The sequence below is a fragment of the Malus sylvestris genome, chromosome 4 (genome assembly GCF_916048215.2).
Source record: "Malus sylvestris chromosome 4, drMalSylv7.2, whole genome shotgun sequence".
Taxonomy (NCBI): Eukaryota; Viridiplantae; Streptophyta; class Magnoliopsida; order Rosales; family Rosaceae; genus Malus; species Malus sylvestris.
Window position 1 is genome coordinate 20,574,467 of NC_062263.1, and position 20,932 is coordinate 20,595,398.

The 20,932-nt window shown below is 35.8% G+C and overlaps 2 protein-coding genes and 1 long non-coding RNA gene across 4 annotated transcripts; 1 reads left to right on the forward strand and 2 right to left on the reverse strand.

Annotated features, from left to right (window-relative positions):
- Window positions 1–3,292: 3,292 nt before the first annotated feature.
- LOC126617599 (ribonuclease II, chloroplastic/mitochondrial-like) lies at window positions 3,293–10,496 on the reverse strand. 2 transcript variants are annotated; one of them, XM_050285618.1, is made up of 14 exons: window positions 10,088–10,496; window positions 9,524–9,665; window positions 9,246–9,359; window positions 9,059–9,136; window positions 8,858–8,989; window positions 7,835–8,056; window positions 7,440–7,622; window positions 7,215–7,277; window positions 6,997–7,103; window positions 6,772–6,921; window positions 6,025–6,184; window positions 5,253–5,648; window positions 4,395–4,619; window positions 3,293–4,030 (listed from the first exon to the last, which is right to left on the reverse strand). In XM_050285618.1, exons 1-14 carry the CDS (start codon window positions 10,366–10,368, stop codon window positions 3,908–3,910), a joined length of 2,376 nt encoding a protein of 791 aa, XP_050141575.1. In that variant the 5' UTR covers window positions 10,369–10,496; the 3' UTR covers window positions 3,293–3,907. The 2 variants fall into 2 exon arrangements, with proteins under 2 accessions (XP_050141575.1, XP_050141574.1); XM_050285617.1 differs by having other exon boundaries at window positions 9,524–9,683.
- A 679-nt stretch (window positions 10,497–11,175) lies between these two features.
- On the reverse strand, window positions 11,176–14,820 carry LOC126617603 (RHOMBOID-like protein 1). Its single transcript, XM_050285622.1, has 6 exons — window positions 14,333–14,820; window positions 13,450–13,613; window positions 13,103–13,266; window positions 12,740–13,005; window positions 11,985–12,111; window positions 11,176–11,467 (listed from the first exon to the last, which is right to left on the reverse strand). Exons 1-6 carry the CDS (start codon window positions 14,662–14,664, stop codon window positions 11,345–11,347), a joined length of 1,176 nt encoding a protein of 391 aa, XP_050141579.1. The 5' UTR covers window positions 14,665–14,820; the 3' UTR covers window positions 11,176–11,344.
- Window positions 14,821–18,090: 3,270 nt separating this feature from the next.
- Window positions 18,091–20,694, forward strand: LOC126617606 (uncharacterized). The gene is made up of 2 exons (XR_007621421.1): window positions 18,091–18,925; window positions 19,093–20,694. It is a non-coding gene; the product is annotated as an uncharacterized LOC126617606 (long non-coding RNA).
- The last annotated feature ends 238 nt before the right edge of the window (window positions 20,695–20,932 follow it).

Below are 20,932 nucleotides of genomic sequence, written 5' to 3' on the forward strand. Positions count from 1 at the left end.
AGAACTATTAAAGATCTAATAGACCACAGTGATCATGCCTCTATAATAGTATGTAACCTAAGTTTTGCGTTTGATCTCGATCATTTGACCATAGTTCATAATCATTTCGATGATTTTGCTCTAATCTTGCATTTTAAGCAAAACAACGTCAATTTTAAGCTACTATACTTTTCATCGTCTATTTTCATTCACTAGTGAAAAAAATAGGACATCCGATAGTAAGTGAGCAAATTGAGAGGGTCCTCCACCTCTTAAGTGCACACACCCTCTCATTTGGTAGTTAGCTAGCTACCTCATCATGCATGCCCATTTGAGGACAAAACAGAAGCCAACTCTAGCTAAGCTAACAACCGTTCATATTATGCCCTAAAGGGGTCAAAGCAATTAGGTACAGCCTCACAAATGGGGGACACAAAACTAGTAAATTAGTAGTAAAGTTTGTATTTGGTGGCCATTGGAGATCATGTGTCAATGTTAGTGCACTACTACTACACATGAACCCTAATTCAAATTTTCACCATATATCTTGCACCTTTTAGCACTTTAATTTAGCCTCTGAAACATGTGAAACCCTAACAAGTATTATCATGTACGCAGCTTTGCTATTTGATGATGGAGGATCCCTGTCAGGTGAATCTCGTGAAAATCCTGGAAAGTTTCAATGCAGTTTTTGCAATTTCCCTATATATAATTATTCTATGGATTAGATATCAAGCAGCAGCTGCAGAACAGAAGTTTAAAAGCATGTCTCCCTTGCCGTACGCAGTTTGAAGGCAATTACTACTTACATTTTATCTAGACCTGGCATTCGTGTAGTGTTTTCCGTGTTCGTGTCATTTTTGTATCATATCCGATATTTTAACGGGTCATGTCATGTAACACCCGTTAAAATAAACGGGTAAAATGACCCAACCCGAAATCGACCCAATAATATTAACAGGTAATATGACCCGTTACCCGTTAAGGAAAATATATTTTAAACCAATAAATAATCAAATGAAAAACATAATACTAAATAAGTATATACATACCGTATTGTCACATCCAAAACATAAAAACGCATTTTTCTTTTAAGTATATTTTCACTTACTTAAAGTCTTTAATAGTTTTTTAATTACTGTGGAAGTGTAAAAAAAAATATAGAAAAAAATATATATAAACTCTCGTAATGACAAACTTTACAACTTTCATAAATAGCTTAACTTCGAAATTCACCACTATAATCATATAAATCATAGATCAAAATTTAACCGTTGATTGTTGTATACATTTACGCTTCATTGTTCTCATCAAATTTTGTTTTTTTAGATTTTCTTTTTTGAAAACTTGATCTATTAGAGGATGCAGGAAAATGAACGATTTGGATCGTTGATATTATATTCAAAGTTTACGGTTAGTGAAAATATTGTTTGATGTTTATAAAGTTTCTACAAACTATATGACATCGACTCATATTTCAGTTAACCATAAATATCAAAATGTTATATCAAAGATCTGAACCGTTCATCTTCTTACATCCGCTAGATGATCATGTTTTAAAAAAAAAGAAAATTCAAAAAATGAAATTCAGTAAGAAGATAAAAGCGTAAATGGAAATCGACGGTTAAATATAAATTTAAGGTTTATGAATTATAGTGTTGGATTTCAAAGCTGACCCCTTCATGAAAGTTGTAAAGTTTGTCACTATGAGTGATTGTATATTTTTTTACATTTTTTACACTTCTACAATAATTATTATTAATTTTTCCCTCAAATAAAAAACATTATTCACGAAGGATTGGAGGATTTTAACAATCTAAATGATAATACAAGTGTAACTATTATCTACTCGTGGAGGAATAATGATGAATCACGAGTGTTTATATATTCTTTCACATTTTTCATATGTGTATATATGTCTTCTTAGTTCTTGCCTATACAAATACTATATTAGTTTATTTTAATTTTGGACAACAACATATTAAGTAAAATTTATCCTAGTAATGAAAATAAGGAACTCTCATAATAAAAATAAATAATGACAAAAACTTTTTTTTTAAACTTATATAGAATAATAATACAAAACTATATATTTAATATAGAACTAGCCTCTTGCCATACACATGTGGCAATTGACATTTTTATATTTTTTTATTTAAATAATTAATTTACATATTTAAAAAAATTAAAAAAGAAATGAATTAATGATTTGAAATCACCCACTAATGTGTGAGGTTTTGTTTTTGTTTTTTTTTTTTCCTATAATTTTAAATATTAAATTCATTCAAAGTAAAAATATGGTTAAATACTTTAGCTTATTTTGGTTCAATTGTAATTTATGAAATTCTTAAAGGACAATTTATGGTATTTTGAATGTTTCACCATTTGAGGGTGCTCGCTTTATATATATATAGATATATTGTATATATTGTATTTTATAATAATTCTTTTTGTAATTAAACTTTAAAATTATCTAAACGGGTCACCCGATAATGACCCAATAAGTTATCGTGTTAACACGAAACCCGTTATTTTCGTGTCATTTTCGTGTCGTGTCAGAAACTGCCAGGTCTAATTTTATCCTCTCACTTGATTGACTGTAAAAGCTAACATGCACGATGCAGCTATAGACGACAACAAACACATCAAATCTTATCTCATTAAGTGAGGTCAATTATAGAAATTTTATAACAACATTGTGTACGGTTCTGCACCAAGTACTTCATATTTTTACAATGTAGCTATTGACATCTTCTCAAAATAAATTATCGGTAGGGTTGTCTGATTTAAGTAATGTCTAGTAGGACTGCTTCAAGTGGAATTGGACAAAATCGGACGAGACCAAAATACGAATATAAAAGGAGTCATGCCTTAGTAAGAGATTCATGCGGATACATGGCGAGACACTCGTACCTAAGTTTGTTATCCTCCCTACATAAACCTCCGTAGACAACACTAACATTTCTAATTCTGCGTATTTTAGAAGCATATCTTTAAATGGGTGGCAAAATATAATTGGCATTGCAGAGGCATAGAAAAAAAATGGAAATAACAATAAACAAGTAATATCAAGTATGGCAAATGGTACTTTACCGCAGTAGTGAAAAACATTCATGTATATGCATTCTAGCTCTGGTTCGATTCCCACTGATTACCTTTTCCTAAACAACTAACTATTTAATACACTGAATGCTATCGCTCTATTGAAAAAATAGGTAATAGCAAGTATCAAAATGAAACAATCGGATCCATTTTTCTACAACCTTGTGCAAATTGACAAACCACCACCATTCCACAAACATTGAAGGTCGACTGAGAACGGAAAACTAACATCTTTTACTGATAATATTTACAAATGCACCACTTTTTCGACATTCATTATTTCAAGGATCCCATAGTATCTCGAGTTTTCTCAAAACTTCAGCTATGCAAATTTACACCATTGTCTGTCCTGACATCTTCAAATTTTCTGATTCATATACTATTTCCCAAATTTCTGCTAGTTTTGAATTGAACAGATGATATACAAATGCTTGCTTCTAAAATCAATCAAAATTCGATGCGGGAAATACACAAAACTTGCTAGGAAATGGTAACCCCCGCGTCCAATGCTGACCTGCCATTTTGGCCATGTATTGAGCAATATAGCCCAAGAAATTGGATGCCAATAGCCCACAGAAAAACATGGAGTACGGGCCACATGCAGAGCTAAGGTCTTGCAGCGAATTCCTGTTCATCATATTTGACGGTTTTCCTGGAGGGTTTGACAAGAATAATGCTCGGGCATCAACTGCTGCAGGTGGCGATGCTTACAATAATTCCTCACAGCTGGTGTAACAAGAGAACATCGCTTACCCATAGAGATCATTGTCATATCAGCGACTGTCTCTGATGACAAAATCCGGTGAAACGAATCCATATTTATCCCTCAAATGACAACCTCTTTAAGTAAAAGCACATCATCGCGTGGATGAGCTTCTTCTACCCGAACAAGAACTTCATCTCCAATTTGAGCTCCCACGGACACCCACACGGAAGATTGAAGTCCCACCTGCAAAATTTCAAGTTGGATACAATTGACGTATATGTCCACACTCGATCTGCGTATACTATAATTCCACAAAAGTCGTTATAATAATATCATAAAACAAAAATGCTACTCTTACCACCTAGTGTACCATCATTTATACCATCTCTCTAATAGAGATGGGACCCACATGCGTTGGCAGGCCCTATCTCTATTAGAGAGATGCTACAAATGATGGTACAACTAGGTGGTTAAGTGTAGCTTTACTCATCATAAAACTGTATAACTAAATTATTCAGACGCAATACAATACAAGAAGTTCCAAACTACAAAGAACGCATGACACGAATATCTACATTTACAATTAAAAGATGCAAGGGGATGATACCTCAACTAACAATATGGCCGCAATCCGATCCTTAATGAATCTAAGAATCAGCGCACGATACTTTTTTTCTTTTGGCTGCCTTCTCAGATATTCTAATATCCAGTACCGAAGACTGCTGCTGAAGAGCCTCCTTGCTACTCTTACATTCATGTTCACAACAGATGCCATCCCTTCTAACTGACCAGCTGAGAAAGGAAGAGATTCCCCTGCAAGAAATGCTTTCACCTACATAACAAATCCGTTCATCAATGCTTAACGATATTATCTCAACAATTTGGCTGAATGCGGTATAAAAACAAAAATTTACAAAACATGAAGAAATCATAACACTTGGCCCTGCCACCTTAAATTCTCTGACCTTGGCTTTGTCGAATTTAAAAGATTTAATTAGTAAGGTAAATAAATGTGTGCAACTAGGACGACCCTTATAGAACTGTTCAAAAGATATGGTGAAGCACCAATTTTCTTCCAGATTAAATTCCCTGTGAGAAGAATATTGCTAAAGACGGTTTAAAAAGGGTATATACATAAAATACCTGCATTTTTATTCTGCATGCAAATACTATCGCACAGAGGAAACATAGACAGCAATATGTTTGGATTACCTTCATACATCTGGTTTTTCATTTTCTTTTTTAAAACAACCCTCTTTCCTCATCTGTTTTGAACAGTAGACTCGACATAGCAGTGACACTTAACTGAAAGCCATTCATTCATGATCATATTTTTGTCTGCTTGCAAAAGGCAGACAGGAGATCAAAAACACTATGATTTTGTTGATAGCAGACCCAAAAAGGGCAAGGTCCACATTTTACATTGTAGATTATTAAGAACTATACTTATATGAAAGAAACTCACCTGATAGTGAGCTAGTAGATCCATATATCTACGGATAGGAGATGTAAACTGAACATAACCCGGAAGTCCTAAAATTCCATGGCGTATAGGTTTTCTGAAATCAATTTCAGCAGCACGCATTAGTTTAACAAGAGCAGAGCTTCTAACAGGTCCTTCTGGAAGATCTGCAAATACAGAGGTGTCGATGTTGGATTGGGGTTGTCCTCTGTAGGGTAAAGGAATGTTATTTCTAGAACCAAATGTGGCTATAACTTCTCCGCAGAGCACCATCATCTCAGTGACAAGTCGCATTGCAGGGTCTGCCTGGTTTTCTACATACAAATTAATCACAGGCTGTGGATCCTCTGGATTAACCACTTTGATGCGTGCTTCCAATGTGGCTGTGTCAATTGCACCCTGAGAAATGCACATGGTTATTGTCAGAAGAATTGGAGAGTTACTGATATATATATCATTACTACAAAACCATCCTTGCGGAGATCTTAAACCAATATTGTCCTTTTAACAAATGTAAATGCATGTTTGTTTTATCAATGAAACTGTTCGAAATGAGTTTTAGATTTTTTTTTTTTTCCATTTGTTCCCAATAATTTTGATCTTAACGATTTTGCATATGCTTAATATTTATAGTAGAATCTCTATAGGGTCCATGTTATTATGAATAGTACAACCATGATTATGAGGATCATGAGACACCAAAAATGTCTATTGGAACTTTAAATCACACTGCAAAGGTTCAGAATTAAATTGGCTCTGGTTCTTTAAGTTCAACCTGTTCTCGACGCCATATTGACCGGAGAGTTGCAGCCTCAGACAGGATTTTCAGTTCAGCCTCTTCTTGCAGGTTCAAATGAAGAAGCTCAGATGCACTCTCATATGTCAACATGTATGTTGGTTTAATAATTGAGTTGTCCACTGAATATTCTGCAATACTGCCAAACCCCAAAGAAGGTAGAGTTAGTTCATTAGTAAAATTTAGTTTGCAAAAAGAAAACTACCCTTCAAATTAGCGAAAGCTATGATGCTTTAAAGGAACATCCACCCAAATTGTTCCGAATGATTATATAATCTTTCAGTGTAAATATCACAAAGGTGGGAACATTCTAAGAATCTAAGTATATAGTTGGTAATCGAAGACTCCTAGGTTAAGTTGGATGTCTTAAACTCCTATGCAGTACCAGACATAAGTCAACACACAGGTTGCCATTCATTTTGGCGTAAGAGACATAAATATGGTAGTGGCATAAAACTAAGGTCATAATACACACATCCAGGTGAGACGTACATAATGTGGATTTTGGAATTATCCTACTGACAACAGAATGATTTACTCATTCCACTGTCAGTAGAATACGGATTCATTCAAATTCAAAATGCATCTAACCACCACCTTCAAACACATATCCAAGTATGAAGTAACAATCCCCAAGCCGTCCATGTAACTCCATTAAAATAAAATACAGAATCAATTGGGATAAGATCTCAAAGAGAGGGGCAAATACAAACAAAAAAGTTTTACCTTCCATCGGAGTGCAGCACCACAGATACAGTAACTGCATTGCAAATCTCTCCTTGTTGCAAACTCATTCCCTCCATGGCAAGTTTCTCTGGGAACATAGGATAAGTAGCAGTGGGCAAGAATACAGAAGTTCCTCTTCTCATTGCCTCCCTATACATTATAACTAATAAAAAATGAGTGAAACACAAACATTTATCCATTTTGTTTTGTAGTGTCAAGAGCTACCTGTCTACTATGCTCCCAGGTTGAAGAAACCTAGTTGCATCTGCAACATGAATCCATATTTTAATGCGTCCATCTTGTAGCCTCATTGCACTCAGGGCATCATCGAGCTAACATATTACAACAAAAAATTTCACAAGAGAGGTCAAACTTTGACGTGGCAAAATTTACTTTTTTGACAGCAGAGAATGATATCATTATTAGGCATGTGCAAAACATACCTCATCAGCCTCATCCACATCAATAGCATAGACCTTCAAGTGAGTGAGATCTCGCCTTTCAATCTACAGAAAGAACATTTACAGAATTATTGTCTAATTATTTAACTAATTATTTTCACACACACAAAATGATTCCACATAGCATTAAGTACGTGATCTGAAAATTGTATACTGAATAAGATTCCCCCATGAGTATTACTACACTGAAAAAAGAAACAGGCTAACCTCATCTGAATCAGAGGAACCTGACAAAAGACGCTCTGCAGATGATATAACTTCATCTGAATGATCAGTACGGATGTTCAATTTCAACAGCTCAAGATTCACATGTACAGGAAAATAGCCAATGTCTATGAGGAGATTCAAAGCTGATGAGGCTGTTTTGACCATCCCCATTGTTCTTAGGATCTGACAAAAATGTATATACAAGAAGATATAGATCAGGAACAAAGCATCATGTATTATGACATAGAAAATTAGGGTAGAACATCATTCAAGATCTTTTGCTCCTGAATTATCATATGAGGGTAACTTTTCTCTTGGAAACCCATACATTTACAGAGCTTAGAAGTAAGTACCTATCACAACAACTAAAACAGTGTCGTTTAAGTCAGACTTACTGTTCCAGCTGTTTTCCTTTGGTCATCAATTGTGCAAGCATCAATAGCATAAGCTTCAAGAGACTCAATTTTGTGTCTGGTTTTCTCTTCTACCAACCAAGAAGATTTGGGAGGTTTAGCATCTAAAGGCATTGCCTTGGAAGATTTCAGTAATTGTTTAAACTCCTGCAGTTCTTTCTCAGCAGCCTCCTTTGCGAGCTTCCTACACAGAAGTTCCTCAACCTAGTTCCTCAAACAAAATGACTTTCATGTTAAGATTATTGGAAAAGCAAACAAGTAATCAAGATGAAGGCTATCACAGATTACTCAACCCAATAATCTTGCATTCACTTCTAACAGATAGAAAAGCAAACAAGCAATCAAGATGAAGGCTATCACAGATAACTCAATCCAATAATCTTGCATTCACTTCTAACGGATGTCAAGAATAGCTGTTTTTTTTCTTTTTGAAATATATCATAGCACCCTTATATTGTCAGGCCGAAACCAAGACAAAAGCACTGAACTCTAAAAAATCACTACACGGTCAATGCATGGCCACGAAAAGGTCAATGCAAGGGCACTAACCTATCCCACTCCATGAACAATGAAGCAGGATCCCTCTTATGAAGCTCCCCCTATATGTCAAGATGCCAAAACATGAAACAAAAGAATATTTTTTAGTTGAGTGGCAAGATTAGTATTTGCCAGTATGCTGAAACCATCCTAAGAAGATCAACTTCAGCATGGACATTATTAAATTATAAATCACCTGGGTAATCTGCACCAACAGACTACAACAATTAAGTTCTAATAAAATGTCTTCACCATCTAGTACAAAATTATGAAGATAGAGTGACATACAAATGACAATATCACTCATTCAAGCATACATCTTACTAGAATCACTCTTTCTTGAAACACATGTAACATGAGGAACCATAAAGTTAGACATGTCCAAGCCAAGGAAACATATCTAATAGGAATCTGGACCCACATGAACCATTTTCTTGAACAAAGATGTTGAACCAACGTATAATGTACCTGCGAAGCAGGTCGAGGACCATATATAGAGCGAGAACCTTTTGTCTCCAGCACAGTGAAGTATACTTCATCTTCTGAAAGCAACAAATGAGCACAGTAGCATTCAAGAGGTTCCACGGTACCAAATATCATCTGTGTGGATGAGCTAGTGTCATTGAAGGAGCAGTAGTACATAAAAACTTTAACTGGAATGTACAGTACCTCGGCTAATTCTTCTGCCGTCACCCGCTTATTCTTTTCAAGGAGCTCAACCCAAGCGAATTCAAGTAGTGCTGGATCCTGCACCAGACCAACAAAAATCCTTCACCAAAAAACACAAAACCAGCTAACAAGAAAACGTAAACATTCTTATCCACAACTACTTTTGGGCAAGAACCAATTCACCAACCAAGTTATCTTGAGCTTTCTGAATAAAGTCTGATATCTCTGTGCGGTCAAAGTTCTCAACACCGGGAACAATATAGGAAATTTGTTGTGGTTTAATTGACGATGTAACACCATTCTGACATAAGTACAACAATCAAAACACAAATTTCAGAATACCAGCAAAACAAACAAGTTACAACCTTTGCGTTTATTAAGGCTAAGAACAAAGAACAGTGAGTTTTCCAACACCTAGCAACCTATTAATATGCCGCATTAGTTGTTTTGTGTTTCTAGTAGAACCTGATCGGACACCATCCAGTTCTTCTTGCCATCGGGTTTCTGCGCAACGGCCAGCAACACTCTCTCTGCATCCTTCTTGAACTCCAGTAGCAGACCTTGCTGCAGTGTCCAGCTCACAAGTTTATCTTCTACAATCCCTCCACTACTTGTCAGCTCCACCCTACACAATAGTAAATATCATACTGTCATTAAAGTTAAGCCTTTTTCTTTCTATTTAACCAAACATCACATAATTACATTAAGTTTCGTTTGGCTCTAGGATTGGATGGGATTGGATTGGACTGGAATTGATAACCGGAAAAGGTTTACCGGAGGTCATTTCGAGGGGATTAGACTGGGATTAGACATGAATGTTCTCCCTTCTTATCCTACAATGAATAAGTTTTCTTCTCCATTAATCCATCTCGTACCTCGAATTTCCCCACATTTATTCCCTTCACATATCCAATCCAATCCAGTTCTCTATACCAAACGAGGTCTAAGTCCTCTAAGTTCATAATCAAGGATAATGAAAAGAAAATGAAAAGAAATGTGATAATTTTGTGAGGGAGAGGGAGAAGTTACTTGGCGGCAGCGCGAACTAGCCTCCGTCTGCGCAGGGCGCCGAGCTCTTCCATGACGCTATTGACGAGGCTGTGAACGGAGGTTCTTTGAACGCCGCCATGGCCGGAAGCTAGCTTACCGGACCGAAATATCGGGAAACGAATGCCTAATTTGGAGAATCGGCGGAATTGGAGAGTAGTGAAACGGCAAGGGCAGCAGCGGAAGGAAAGGAGAGTGGGGGAGGAAGCGGAAGAGGAGGCGGAGCGGAAGACTGTGGAGCTTCCGACGGCTCGAACCGCCATGGCGGATGAAAGGTTTGGGGAAATGCGAGCGAGTTTTTGGTTTGCTCTGCTTCTGTTGATGAAATGGGATATCACTTGCTACTGCCAAATGTTTGTTCTTACACCCGCCCTTCTGTTTGAGTTCTGTCACACCCAAATAATATTAAGTTCTCACACTCAATATTATGTAGAAGTGCGCCCGTTTAGTAACTATTTCGTCTTTTAGTTTTGTGGTACAATTATAGAAAAAGCATGCAAGAAAGTTGAATATAATTTTTTTTTAATAATGGGATTATGGTACGGAGTTGGATAAGTAATACATGAGCTGTAATTATTGAAATAAAACAATGGAAAGTAAAAAAAACTTAAATTGAACTCGCAATTTATAAGAGTCTAACCGAAGATTTTTACTGACAAGTGTAAAAAGATATCACAAGACTGTAGTGCTAATACAAGTTAAAAATGTTTTGAGTTACTTCCAAGTTTTATGTTTTTATATATTATTCATCATTAACATTCTTTTCCACGTTAACATAAATGTGAGGTTAACCATTGTCATGTTATTATTTAATGGTCAAATAAACAGATTGATTGAAATCGTAAGTTTGTAAATAGCATTTAAGTGTTAAAAATATATGAGATAGGAGTTTGCAATTGCTCAAAAACTTTGAGAGGGGTGAGATGTAATTTACCGCTTAAGTAAATTTTTGTGTAAACATGGTCGGTTGGTAAACTTACAAGAAAAAAACCTCAACCATGAAGGAGCAATGACAAATTGACAATGTAAAGGCATATTTTCGCATGCATTCACTTGCTGCTGGATCCATGTTGTATAAAAAAAGAACAAATCAATCGTATTGATGTTAAAGATCAAGAGTAAAGGTTACACAGATATATGAATACATAAAAAAACAAAGGTATCAGACCGAAAAAACAGAAATCCGTGACAGTAAATTTATACATCTGAGCAACTCATGGAACCTCTCGGCTGCAAAAATCAACTGCAAAGCTGAGAACATAACCCCTGGATCTGAGAACTGCTTGCATTTGGAATCGCATACGTGCCGTTCTTACCATTGCTCGAGCATGTTAAGTAGATTTGATCACCCATCTGGTTTGTCTGCAGTGAGATCATAGCACACACGAGTCAGATCGATGCAGTTATCACGAGATCAGTATTGGAAAGACCGTTTTTGCTCACTAGTGCTATACGTACATTGCCTCAAAACATTATTGCATAGAGGACAAGACTAGATATAAACTGACTCTTTCTAATGACCAATTGCGTCTGACACACACGGACTTGGGCAATTAGCGCCTATTAATAACTTTAACAAGATGTGTTATCAATTGAAGGTAATCTTCTGTTTTCATGGTATGTCTTCATGGGTATTGAGATTCGAGACTATCAACCGCTACTATCTTTCCTCAATTCCCTTACTCTTTTTTTCTAAAAATTTACACAACCTAGTTTTAAGTAAACTCAGATGACAATATTTTCAGTACATCGATGGTCAAGACCTTTTTACCCAGAAAAAAAGTTGATCCAATTTTAGAAAAATGGTTTGAATTGTAAAAATTGATTGCGCGCTTTATATAATATGCAGAAGGTGGAGCAGGCGTAGAGTGTTAAGTACCGTGCAGTATGCAGGCTCCGTGTTGCAGCTCCATCTTGAAGTAGGGACACAAGATAAATAATGACACCAAGAACAATGTTTATTGGCATCAACTCCCCGAAGAAGCATAACCAGGCCAACTGTAAACCTGTCATATCAGCAAAAATCTGTTTACATTATAAATTTATGTTACGTAATTGATTACTAAATTTCCAACAACAACAACAACAACAACAACAACAAAGCCTTTTCCCACTAAGTGGGGTCGGCTATATGAATCCTAGCAAATTACAAAAATTTCCTAGCCAGGCGTAAATCCAAACTACCTAAGTTTGCTATATATGATATCCCTTTTGTACCAATTTTGACATGACCTAATAGAAGGAGAACATACAACAAAGAAGAAAAGCAAGAACAAAAATGAGTGGCTGCAATTGAAGATACGATGAGAGAAAATCATTTAAGGTGATTTGGACATGTAAACCGAAGACCTACAGATGCTCCTAGTTAGAAGATGCGATTATGAGATAGAGTCGGAGCAAAAGGGGTAGCAAGACTTAGAAAGAGACTCTATAAAAAGACTTGGAGTACTTGGAGCTAACGTAAGACATGACGCAAAACCGAGCGCAATGGCATTGTAGGATTCATATACCCTACTTGGTGGGATAAGGCTTTGTTTTTGTTGTAGTCTTTGATTTATACTTTTACTACAAGTACTACAGCAGCCTAAAATGGAAACCAGAAGTGTATAGAAGCACAGAAACAAATTGGCTTACCCAACAATTAAAACTATCACAGAGAGGACCCACATAATGCACTGATAGGTCTTGAACTTCGATTTTGTTTGAGATGAGGCATATCCTGGACCGGGAGCAGCATATCTTTGGTTAACCCATCCGAACTGGGGGCGGATAAGAAACACAAACCCAAGAAAAAATCCCGAGAGGAATCCTCCAATATGAGCAAAGTTGTCAACGTGTGGGAGTATTCCCACTGCCAAATTGATTGCTATGATGATCAGGAGGGTGAAAAGTGCTCCAAACTGAACAAGAATAATGACTTAGATACGGGATCCTGAATGTCACCAACTTTTTTGTTTTCTGAAGTATGAAGCTCCTTTAAAGTAGTTCAACAATTACCTTACTAGCATATAATGTCCAATTAGTGATAAGTTCAGAAAGCATGGCTCCCAGCAACCCGAAAAGTGCACCAGAAGCACCAACTGAAATGTTTGTTTGGATGAAAAGCGAAGACAACAAACTCCCACCAAGTCCAGAGATGACATATAACAACCCAATCCGGACTGCAACGAAAACAAACAAGAATCATGCAAAGGGCATGACCTACAGCTTTGTATACAGACAAGAAGTTAACTAAACCGAAAGCATAACTTGTTGCATTGTAAAAGAAGAACCATCAGTCCTTGAATAATGAAAATGCTTATAATCACAAAATTAAATAAACAAAACTGATTTGGAATACATACCGAAGCCGAACTCTTGCTCTAGCCGATATCCAATGACTAAAAGGCTCAGCATATTAGCCAATAAATGGAAGACGCCCGCATGTAACCAATTGCAAGTGATTAGAAGCCACCCCTGGTGTCTGTCAACCACCTTCTTTACATCCAAAGCCCCCATCTTTTGCAACCTAAACCAACCAAAATCCAATAAAATACCAGTTCATACTTACAATATCTTTCAATTAACAACCTTTACAGCAACAAAAAAAAAAAAAAAAAGAAGCTAAAGTGTCCACCCCGATCGAAAATTCTGATACAAACACCCACCAAATGATTTCAGATCAATCCCCAAACTTGTAAAACATGTTTTTACAGAAACAGAACAACGTTCATAAGGATTCGACGTGATCATGGAGTGCCGGCTGTCGACTACCTGACGCCCTCCCCCTCCTCCTTTATCCGGGCTTGGGACCGGCCATGTAAGACATAGGCGGAGTTTAGATGAATTTAGTGTAATTATCCTATTGTTTGTCAAAAAATTCAGTCAACAATTTTCATAACATAAACAGCTAAAAAAGGGTCAGCCACAAATGAGATTAAAAGGTGAGACAACACCAAATGGAAATCTAATTCCAAAGCTCCAAACACCATGATTCCACATAAGGTTCTAAACTTGAATAAACATGTTTATACAAAATATGAAGGGAACTGTTATTGACACTCCAAAAATCTCATTCTACACTCCAAACTTTCTATATTTGGAAAGAAAAATACACTTGTGAGGAGTTGTGACGAGTGTAGAATGAGAGTGTCAATAATACTTCCCAATATGAAAACTTAAAAAGCAAAATCGAAGCGACAAACTAATACAATTATTCAAATTTAACAACAGAAATTAAGAACTCACGTCGATGACGACGGTCCAAGAAGTGGGTTCTCCTTAAAAGGCTGGAAGGAGAACCTCCCCAAGAACGTGGCAATGCAAGAGATGGAGTTCTTGGGACAGTTGTTGACATACATGGTGATGATGAACATAACAACGTTGGCAGCAACAAATACAGGAATCAGCCAGACAACCCATTTCTTAAAATGCTTGACCTCTCTGTACACAGGCGGAGACGTGGCCGGAGCTGGGGAGGCAAGCGGCGGCGTCTCGATGTCTGCTGGGTGGACCACGTTGTAGTGCCGCCGTGAGTTCACTTTCATTTGGGCCCCCGATGACGGTGGCTCCCCCGCCATTGTAAGAATCGAATGATTGGTTCGGGAGATGAAGGTTGTTGAATGTGAAGAGGAAGATGATGAGAGAGAAAGAATGGAGGTTTTGGAGAGACAGAAAGTCAGGGAAGCGTGGCCGCTTTAGTCAACGTTTATCTGCTGGCCTAAAACTGAACTGCTTCGTTTGGCCGACAGTGTCATCCATACGTGTCTTCGCCTACGAATTCTTTGCCTTCAACACATTGTTTGTTTTTTTTTATTGTGACGGGAATACGAATGATACATCACGTGTTATTATAGAAGTAGTAGAAAGTTTAATTTTTTTTTTTAGTTATTAATATTTTAACACACATATCCTACTATTTGTATAGTGATACGTGGTGTACCATTCCGTGTTCAATCACATTGAAAAATCTCTTGTTTATCATAACTTTTAACTCTTTAGACTCATCTTTATTTTTCGTAGTCAAATAATAAAATTGACATAACTTTTCACTTTAGGGTTCGTTTGTATGTGTTTTTAAAATGACTGAAAACGCTTTTAGAGAAAATATTTTTTTGTTCCAAAAGCACTTAAAGTGCTTTCTACAAGAAGCACTAGTTATGTGCTTCTTCCAGGAAACACTTTAAGTGCTTTTCAAGAATTTACTTGCATTTTTACTAAGGATTGGTTCCAAAAACATTTTCACCGAAAGTGTTTTCAGTCATTTTAAAAGCACATTCAAACGAGCTCTTAATCTCTGAGGTTTAAAATCTATAAAATTAGTCTTTGAGTTTATCAACTATCAATTATTTTGTCTTTCCGTAAAAAATCTTTGTTAAATAAAAAATAATAATATCGATTTTAAATTTTAAATATCAAAATGAAACGATTCTAACTAAAATCCCATAAAAAAGTTTGCTCCATGAAATTTTGAATGTGAAAATTGTTTATTGTAATTACATATTTCATGGGAGCAGAAAGATGGATTTGGATCCTCTCCTGAGCAGGAGATCAAAATCCTCGGGATCAAACAACATGGGTCGTTGGATTTTAATGCAACGGCTATAATTATTATAACTTTTAGAGGAACCTCTGTTTGTACCCGTTAGATCAAAGTCCAACGGTCTATGTTGTTTGATCCCGAGGATCCTGATCTCCTGCTCAGGAGAGGATCCAAATCCCAGAAAGATGATATGAAAACTGTTGTCGAAGGATTGCAGCTGTCCAGGTCAAAAATGGATTGTATGACTCGCGGTTTCCCACTGAGGATTAAATAATAGTGAATAATCAAGTGATTGAATGATTCCATGCAGAAGTTCATGATTGACTATTAATCTATGGATTTTGTATGGAGCATGATCTTAATACAATTTGTAAAGCTGCTTCCGGTGTGAAAGCGTGTGAATGATAGGGTGGCAATGCCCGGATAGGCTTTGAATGTTTCATTTTCAAAATTGAACCTGTTTATTTTCTCAAAATTGAACCTCATCATTTTCAAAATATAATTTTTTTTTACATGTTCTATAACACTTGCTAAACTTTATCTCATAACATAGCGATTTTTAGGGCTAGTTTGAAGTTTTAGTGTCTTAAAAAAAAAGGTTATTAAAAAATTTGGAACGTAAAACAAAAAAAAAATTAAAAAACTGTTGTTTATGATTATGACAATGGAAAAACGGAAGCAAAAAGTGTTTTTTTTTATTTATCAAAGCATAGTGAACAGTGTTCATTTAATGAAAATTTCAAATGCAAGTATACCTGGAATATTTTACAAAATTACAATCTTTGCTTCTCCATTATTCTACTTGGCAATTATTCACATTAAATCTAATACCATTTTTAGTTATTCAATATATTTTTATATAAAAGTTTAACTAACACTCATACATTTTTTTTTAAATCACTTTTAAAAAGTGTTTACCAAACACTCATCAATTTTATTTTACATTTGTTTGTTCTCACAACAAAATATAAGCAGTTTTTTTTTTAAAACACAATAAATCAAAGCTAACACTTACCAAATAAAAAAAGGCACTTTCTAACAAAATTTTAAAAAGCGCTACGCACTAGTAAGGTGGCAGCCTAGCGCCTAGTCATTTAGCTGGAGTGTGACAACCCGTCCCTATATTATTTATGTAACTTATTTCCAACTATGTGGAATGACTATTATGCCCTTATTGGCAAGTGACGTGGACGTACTTATATCGCTTTTATTTTATTTCTCGCTATTGCATTTAAATTGTACACGTTGTTACAAGTGTACAAGAATTTCTACCAGTGTAGAAACACTGTTACAGGTATGTTTCATTCTTTGTACTATAGAAAATCTAAAAACCTAACCATATCTCTTCTTTTCTTTTAATGTAACCCGTGTCTTCCCCTTTTTACTCACCACCAATCAATATCCTTCCCATTTTCTTTCACCCAATCAATCACCTCTCTTTCTCTCTGCCCAACCAATCAGAAAGCAACCCTCACATCACACTCTCTCTCTTCTCTCTCTCCCTCACCGAGCTCTCTCCTCTTCTTTGCAACCTTCTCAAATCCACACCAAAACACACAAACGTGACAAACAAACTACACCATTGTGTTCATCTTGACTCCACGAACTCAACCATACCATTTGATCACATGTTGACCGAGTTTTGGACGTCCAAGTCAGAAGGTCCGACTCGGTGAGTTTTGGTTCAACGATTTTCATCACGGCTTAGGTAAGCCTTAGGAAATCCTAAGAACTTTCATTTCATTCCTATGAGTTGATTCTGATCTCGTGTACATGTTTTGAACGAACATCTTAGCACATAAAGCTCGAGGGGGGAGACTGCTCAGTTTTCTAGCAAAGGAACCGTGACCATTTGGTCACTTTCAGCTCATTTTTCCAGTCAACCTTGACCACGACTAGACTCCTAATAGGTATAGACTTATTCTCTATATTCCTAACTTCAAAATGGCTTTTGAATCACTGAGTTTGGTTAACTATCGAGTTAGAAAACAACCCTAAAAGTTGGGAAGAAATTCCCAAAATTCTGGAAATGTTTGACCGTGGCCATTTGGTCACTTTCAGGCAAAATTCTTGAACCAAATTCTTGGCCATTTGGTCACTTTCTGTGAATATGGATCAATTCATCTCATTTCTAGCTTTAATTTGGCCTTTGTATAATTGTTTTTGGTTGAGAATCGAGCTCATTAGGAGCTTGGGAAGTTGGTCCAAAATCTGCAAAAATTTCAGGAACTCGCAAGGAAGGCTAGTATGCATGTACTCGCAGGCGCGTGTGGTCCCCTAAGTGTCATCAACGCGTGCAGCGCGTGGCTGCATGTGCAACCACTTGTGGCGGTGCATTCTGCCTCCGGCCGCCGTGTGGTCGACGTGCGTGGGTCCGTGATGTCGAGCTGATCATTTTCGTATATTCAAACCTTATGTTTGAGCAATCTATGGAGGTTTTATTTAAGTTTCTGTATATGTGTTAATAAACTAATTAAATTAGTAATTTCACATTTAGGGGAAACGTATCCCGAGGACGTGCGGGGTCAAGTAAGGCTCGGAGGCTTCGTTTCGACTACGTATCTGTGAGTAGGCAGTTTATTTTATACCTATACATGTTGATAGTTTCCCTAAATGCGTAGTTACTTCACTTTTACGCTTATATTGCTAAGTATTCGTTATTGTGATATTGAATGTGATAAATGTTGCTATATGGTTGAGATATTACTGTCATGACATTCATACATATATGTACATGCTCATCTTGCTGCACCAGTGTTAGTACTCGCCCCAAGGCCAGGGCCAGTCCTTCACGTGTATGTTCACATCGCATCATTCGCTCGCTTTGGATCCAAGTTAGGTGTCAGTCCTGTCGGGCAGATTGCATTAGGCAATCCGACTTGTATGTGACGTGCTTCTGCACCAGTCTTCACGTGATTGTAGTACTATAGCGTATTGATTACACCCAGTTCTGTTCGTGTCAGAAATTATCTGTTTAAACTTGTGTGTCAGCTTAGATGGATGAGCACCTGGCTATACCTGATTATCACATGATTTTATTACTGTGGCATTTATATATCATGACTTGGCATATTTTTTGTTATAATGTTGTTGTATTATTTTTCATATTTACGTGGTATGTTTTAAGGAAACTAAACTTGTTTTACGGTAAGGGGTTAATATATTCGAAAAATGAGGTTTTTACAAAACGTTGTTTTGCTGACCCACTCAACTTTGTTTTTCGCCCTTCCAGGTTTAGTAGTTGTGCTTACGTATTTACAAGGATTCTGGCAAATCTCAGGAGATGGTTACCTTCAGTGGTATAACCCTCATCTTATTCATTATATTGTCATATGCTCTAACATCACGTGTGAAAAGGGTTCAATCCCGCTCATCTGGGCACTCCTTTGTTTAGGCACTTTTAAGTTTAAATTTATTCACATTATTTTTCCACTACACTACACTTTATGGCTTCATCACCCTTCAGGTGTCGGCCAGCACAACTCGATTCGAAGTCCAATGGAACTTTCCGGGTCGGGGTGTGTCACGGAGGCTTGGGTGATCTTTTTATTGTAATTAAATTTATTTATAACACATAATAAATGTCTATTTATACTTAAAACAAATATATAATTGTATTAACAATACATAAATTGCAAAATATAATAATATATAAATCTAAAATACTAGAACATATTTTAAATATGGAGAACAATCATATAATGAACGTGCATCCAAAAAGCTTGTTACAATTTATTGAAAAAATAAAATACAAAAACGGAAGTAATTTATTTTTTTAAGTGAGAGTTGCGACTTAAATGGGTGTCTAGACATACGGCTAAGCATGTCTAAATGCTCTTTCTTATTTTTTAAGTCCCTAGAAATTAATTATGGCTTAGCCAACCATCTAGCACTTATGTAGACCTAAACAGCGCTATGGGAGTCTTTTACAACATTGCTTTATAAGCATACTAACATAGAGCACACACTTTGTGTGTGTGAACAATTTCTCTTAATAAGTACATATTTTTTCTTAATATTGCATAATTACTATTTTGTCATAGGAAAAATAGGTATATGATTGTTATTTTCTAAAAAAATGAGGGTAAAATAGGAAAAATAGGACTATGATTGTCATTTTGTCAAAATGTACAAAATTAAAGCCTCTTCAACTACCCAGCTCCTCCCACGTTCTCCTCAAGCGCAACCGCTTTAATTCATTCAAACTATCCAAAAAACATCATGATTTTCACTTATGTGTATGAAAAAATGATGGTGGGACAATTTCTCTTAGTAAGTGCATATTTTTTATCTTATGTAAATATTTCGATACAAAATTACTATTTTGCCCTCCTTATGTAAATATTGTGTATCAAAAGTGAGAGAAAAATATGAAAAAAGAGGAAAAAATTCAAAATATACAAAATTACTATTTTGCCCTCCTCATGTCAACATTGTGTATTCAAAAGTGAGGGCAAAATTGGAAGAAAAGGGGGCAAAAAGTTGACAAGTCCTCTTCTCTTAATAGAATACTAGCATTTGCTTACACACTTTGTGTGTATGAACTCATTTTTTTAGAAAATGAGAAAGAGAGGGGAGAGAGAGAACGTGGGGGGAGTGGGAGGTTTTTGTTTTTGGTTTTTGTTTTTAAATATTGGAGGTATTTTAAAATCACCTGTAGGTAAGGTTTCAATAAAAAACAGTCAAATTTGGAATGTGAAATTACATTAATGTCCATCATTTTTTTTATGTAACAGAAGACTAAGTAGTCTTTTCACCATCTTTTGGTTGACAAAGAGGGTTTCATTAATTAATAGAGATACTAGAAGATGAGCACACACTTTGTGTGTGAACAATTTCATTTTCTTTTTTGTTTTTGATTAAGGAGTGTGATTAGTTTTTAAATTTTTTTAAAAAAGTATGAGACAATGATGATAGGATCTCTTAATAAGGGCATATTTTTCTTAATATTACATAATTACCATTTTGCCCTCTTTATGTAAATATTGTGTATCAAAAGTGAGGGTAAAATAAGAAAAATGTGGATATGATTGTTATTTTCTCAAAAGATACAAAATTACTATTTTTCCCTCCTTATGTCAATATTGTTATTGTGTATTAAAAAATGAGGGTAAAATTGAAAAAAATAGAGAAAAAAGTTGACAGGGTCTTATTCGAATAGAATAGATAGATAAGAATATATATATATATATATATATATATATATATATAAAGTGAGCATCCTAAAATGATGAAACATTCAAAATACCATAAATTGCCCTTTAAGAATTCCAAAAATAACAATTGAACCAAAGAAGTTAAATAAT

What these genes read in the sequence shown, in the direction of transcription:
- LOC126617599 (XM_050285617.1), bottom strand. Translation starts at nt 10,368, where the DNA reads ATGGCGGTTCGAGCCGTCGGAAGCTCCACAGTCTTCCGCTCCGCCTCC. An exon ending in AAAGGAAAACAGCTGGAACA is followed by an intron (nt 7,623 to 7,834) that starts GTAAGTCTGACT and finishes CATTTTTGTCAG; the next exon opens with ATCCTAAGAACAATGGGGAT. An exon ending in ATCTACTAGCTCACTATCAG is followed by an intron (nt 4,620 to 5,252) that starts GTGAGTTTCTTT and finishes TTTGTTATGTAG; the next exon opens with GTGAAAGCATTTCTTGCAGG.
- LOC126617603 (XM_050285622.1), bottom strand. Translation starts at nt 14,664, where the DNA reads ATGGCGGGGGAGCCACCGTCATCGGGGGCCCAAATGAAAGTGAACTCA. An exon ending in AGAGCAAGAGTTCGGCTTCG is followed by an intron (nt 13,267 to 13,449) that starts GTATGTATTCCA and finishes TTTTCGTTGCAG; the next exon opens with TCCGGATTGGGTTGTTATAT. An exon ending in CGGAGCCTGCATACTGCACG is followed by an intron (nt 11,468 to 11,984) that starts GTACTTAACACT and finishes ATCTCACTGCAG; the next exon opens with ACAAACCAGATGGGTGATCA.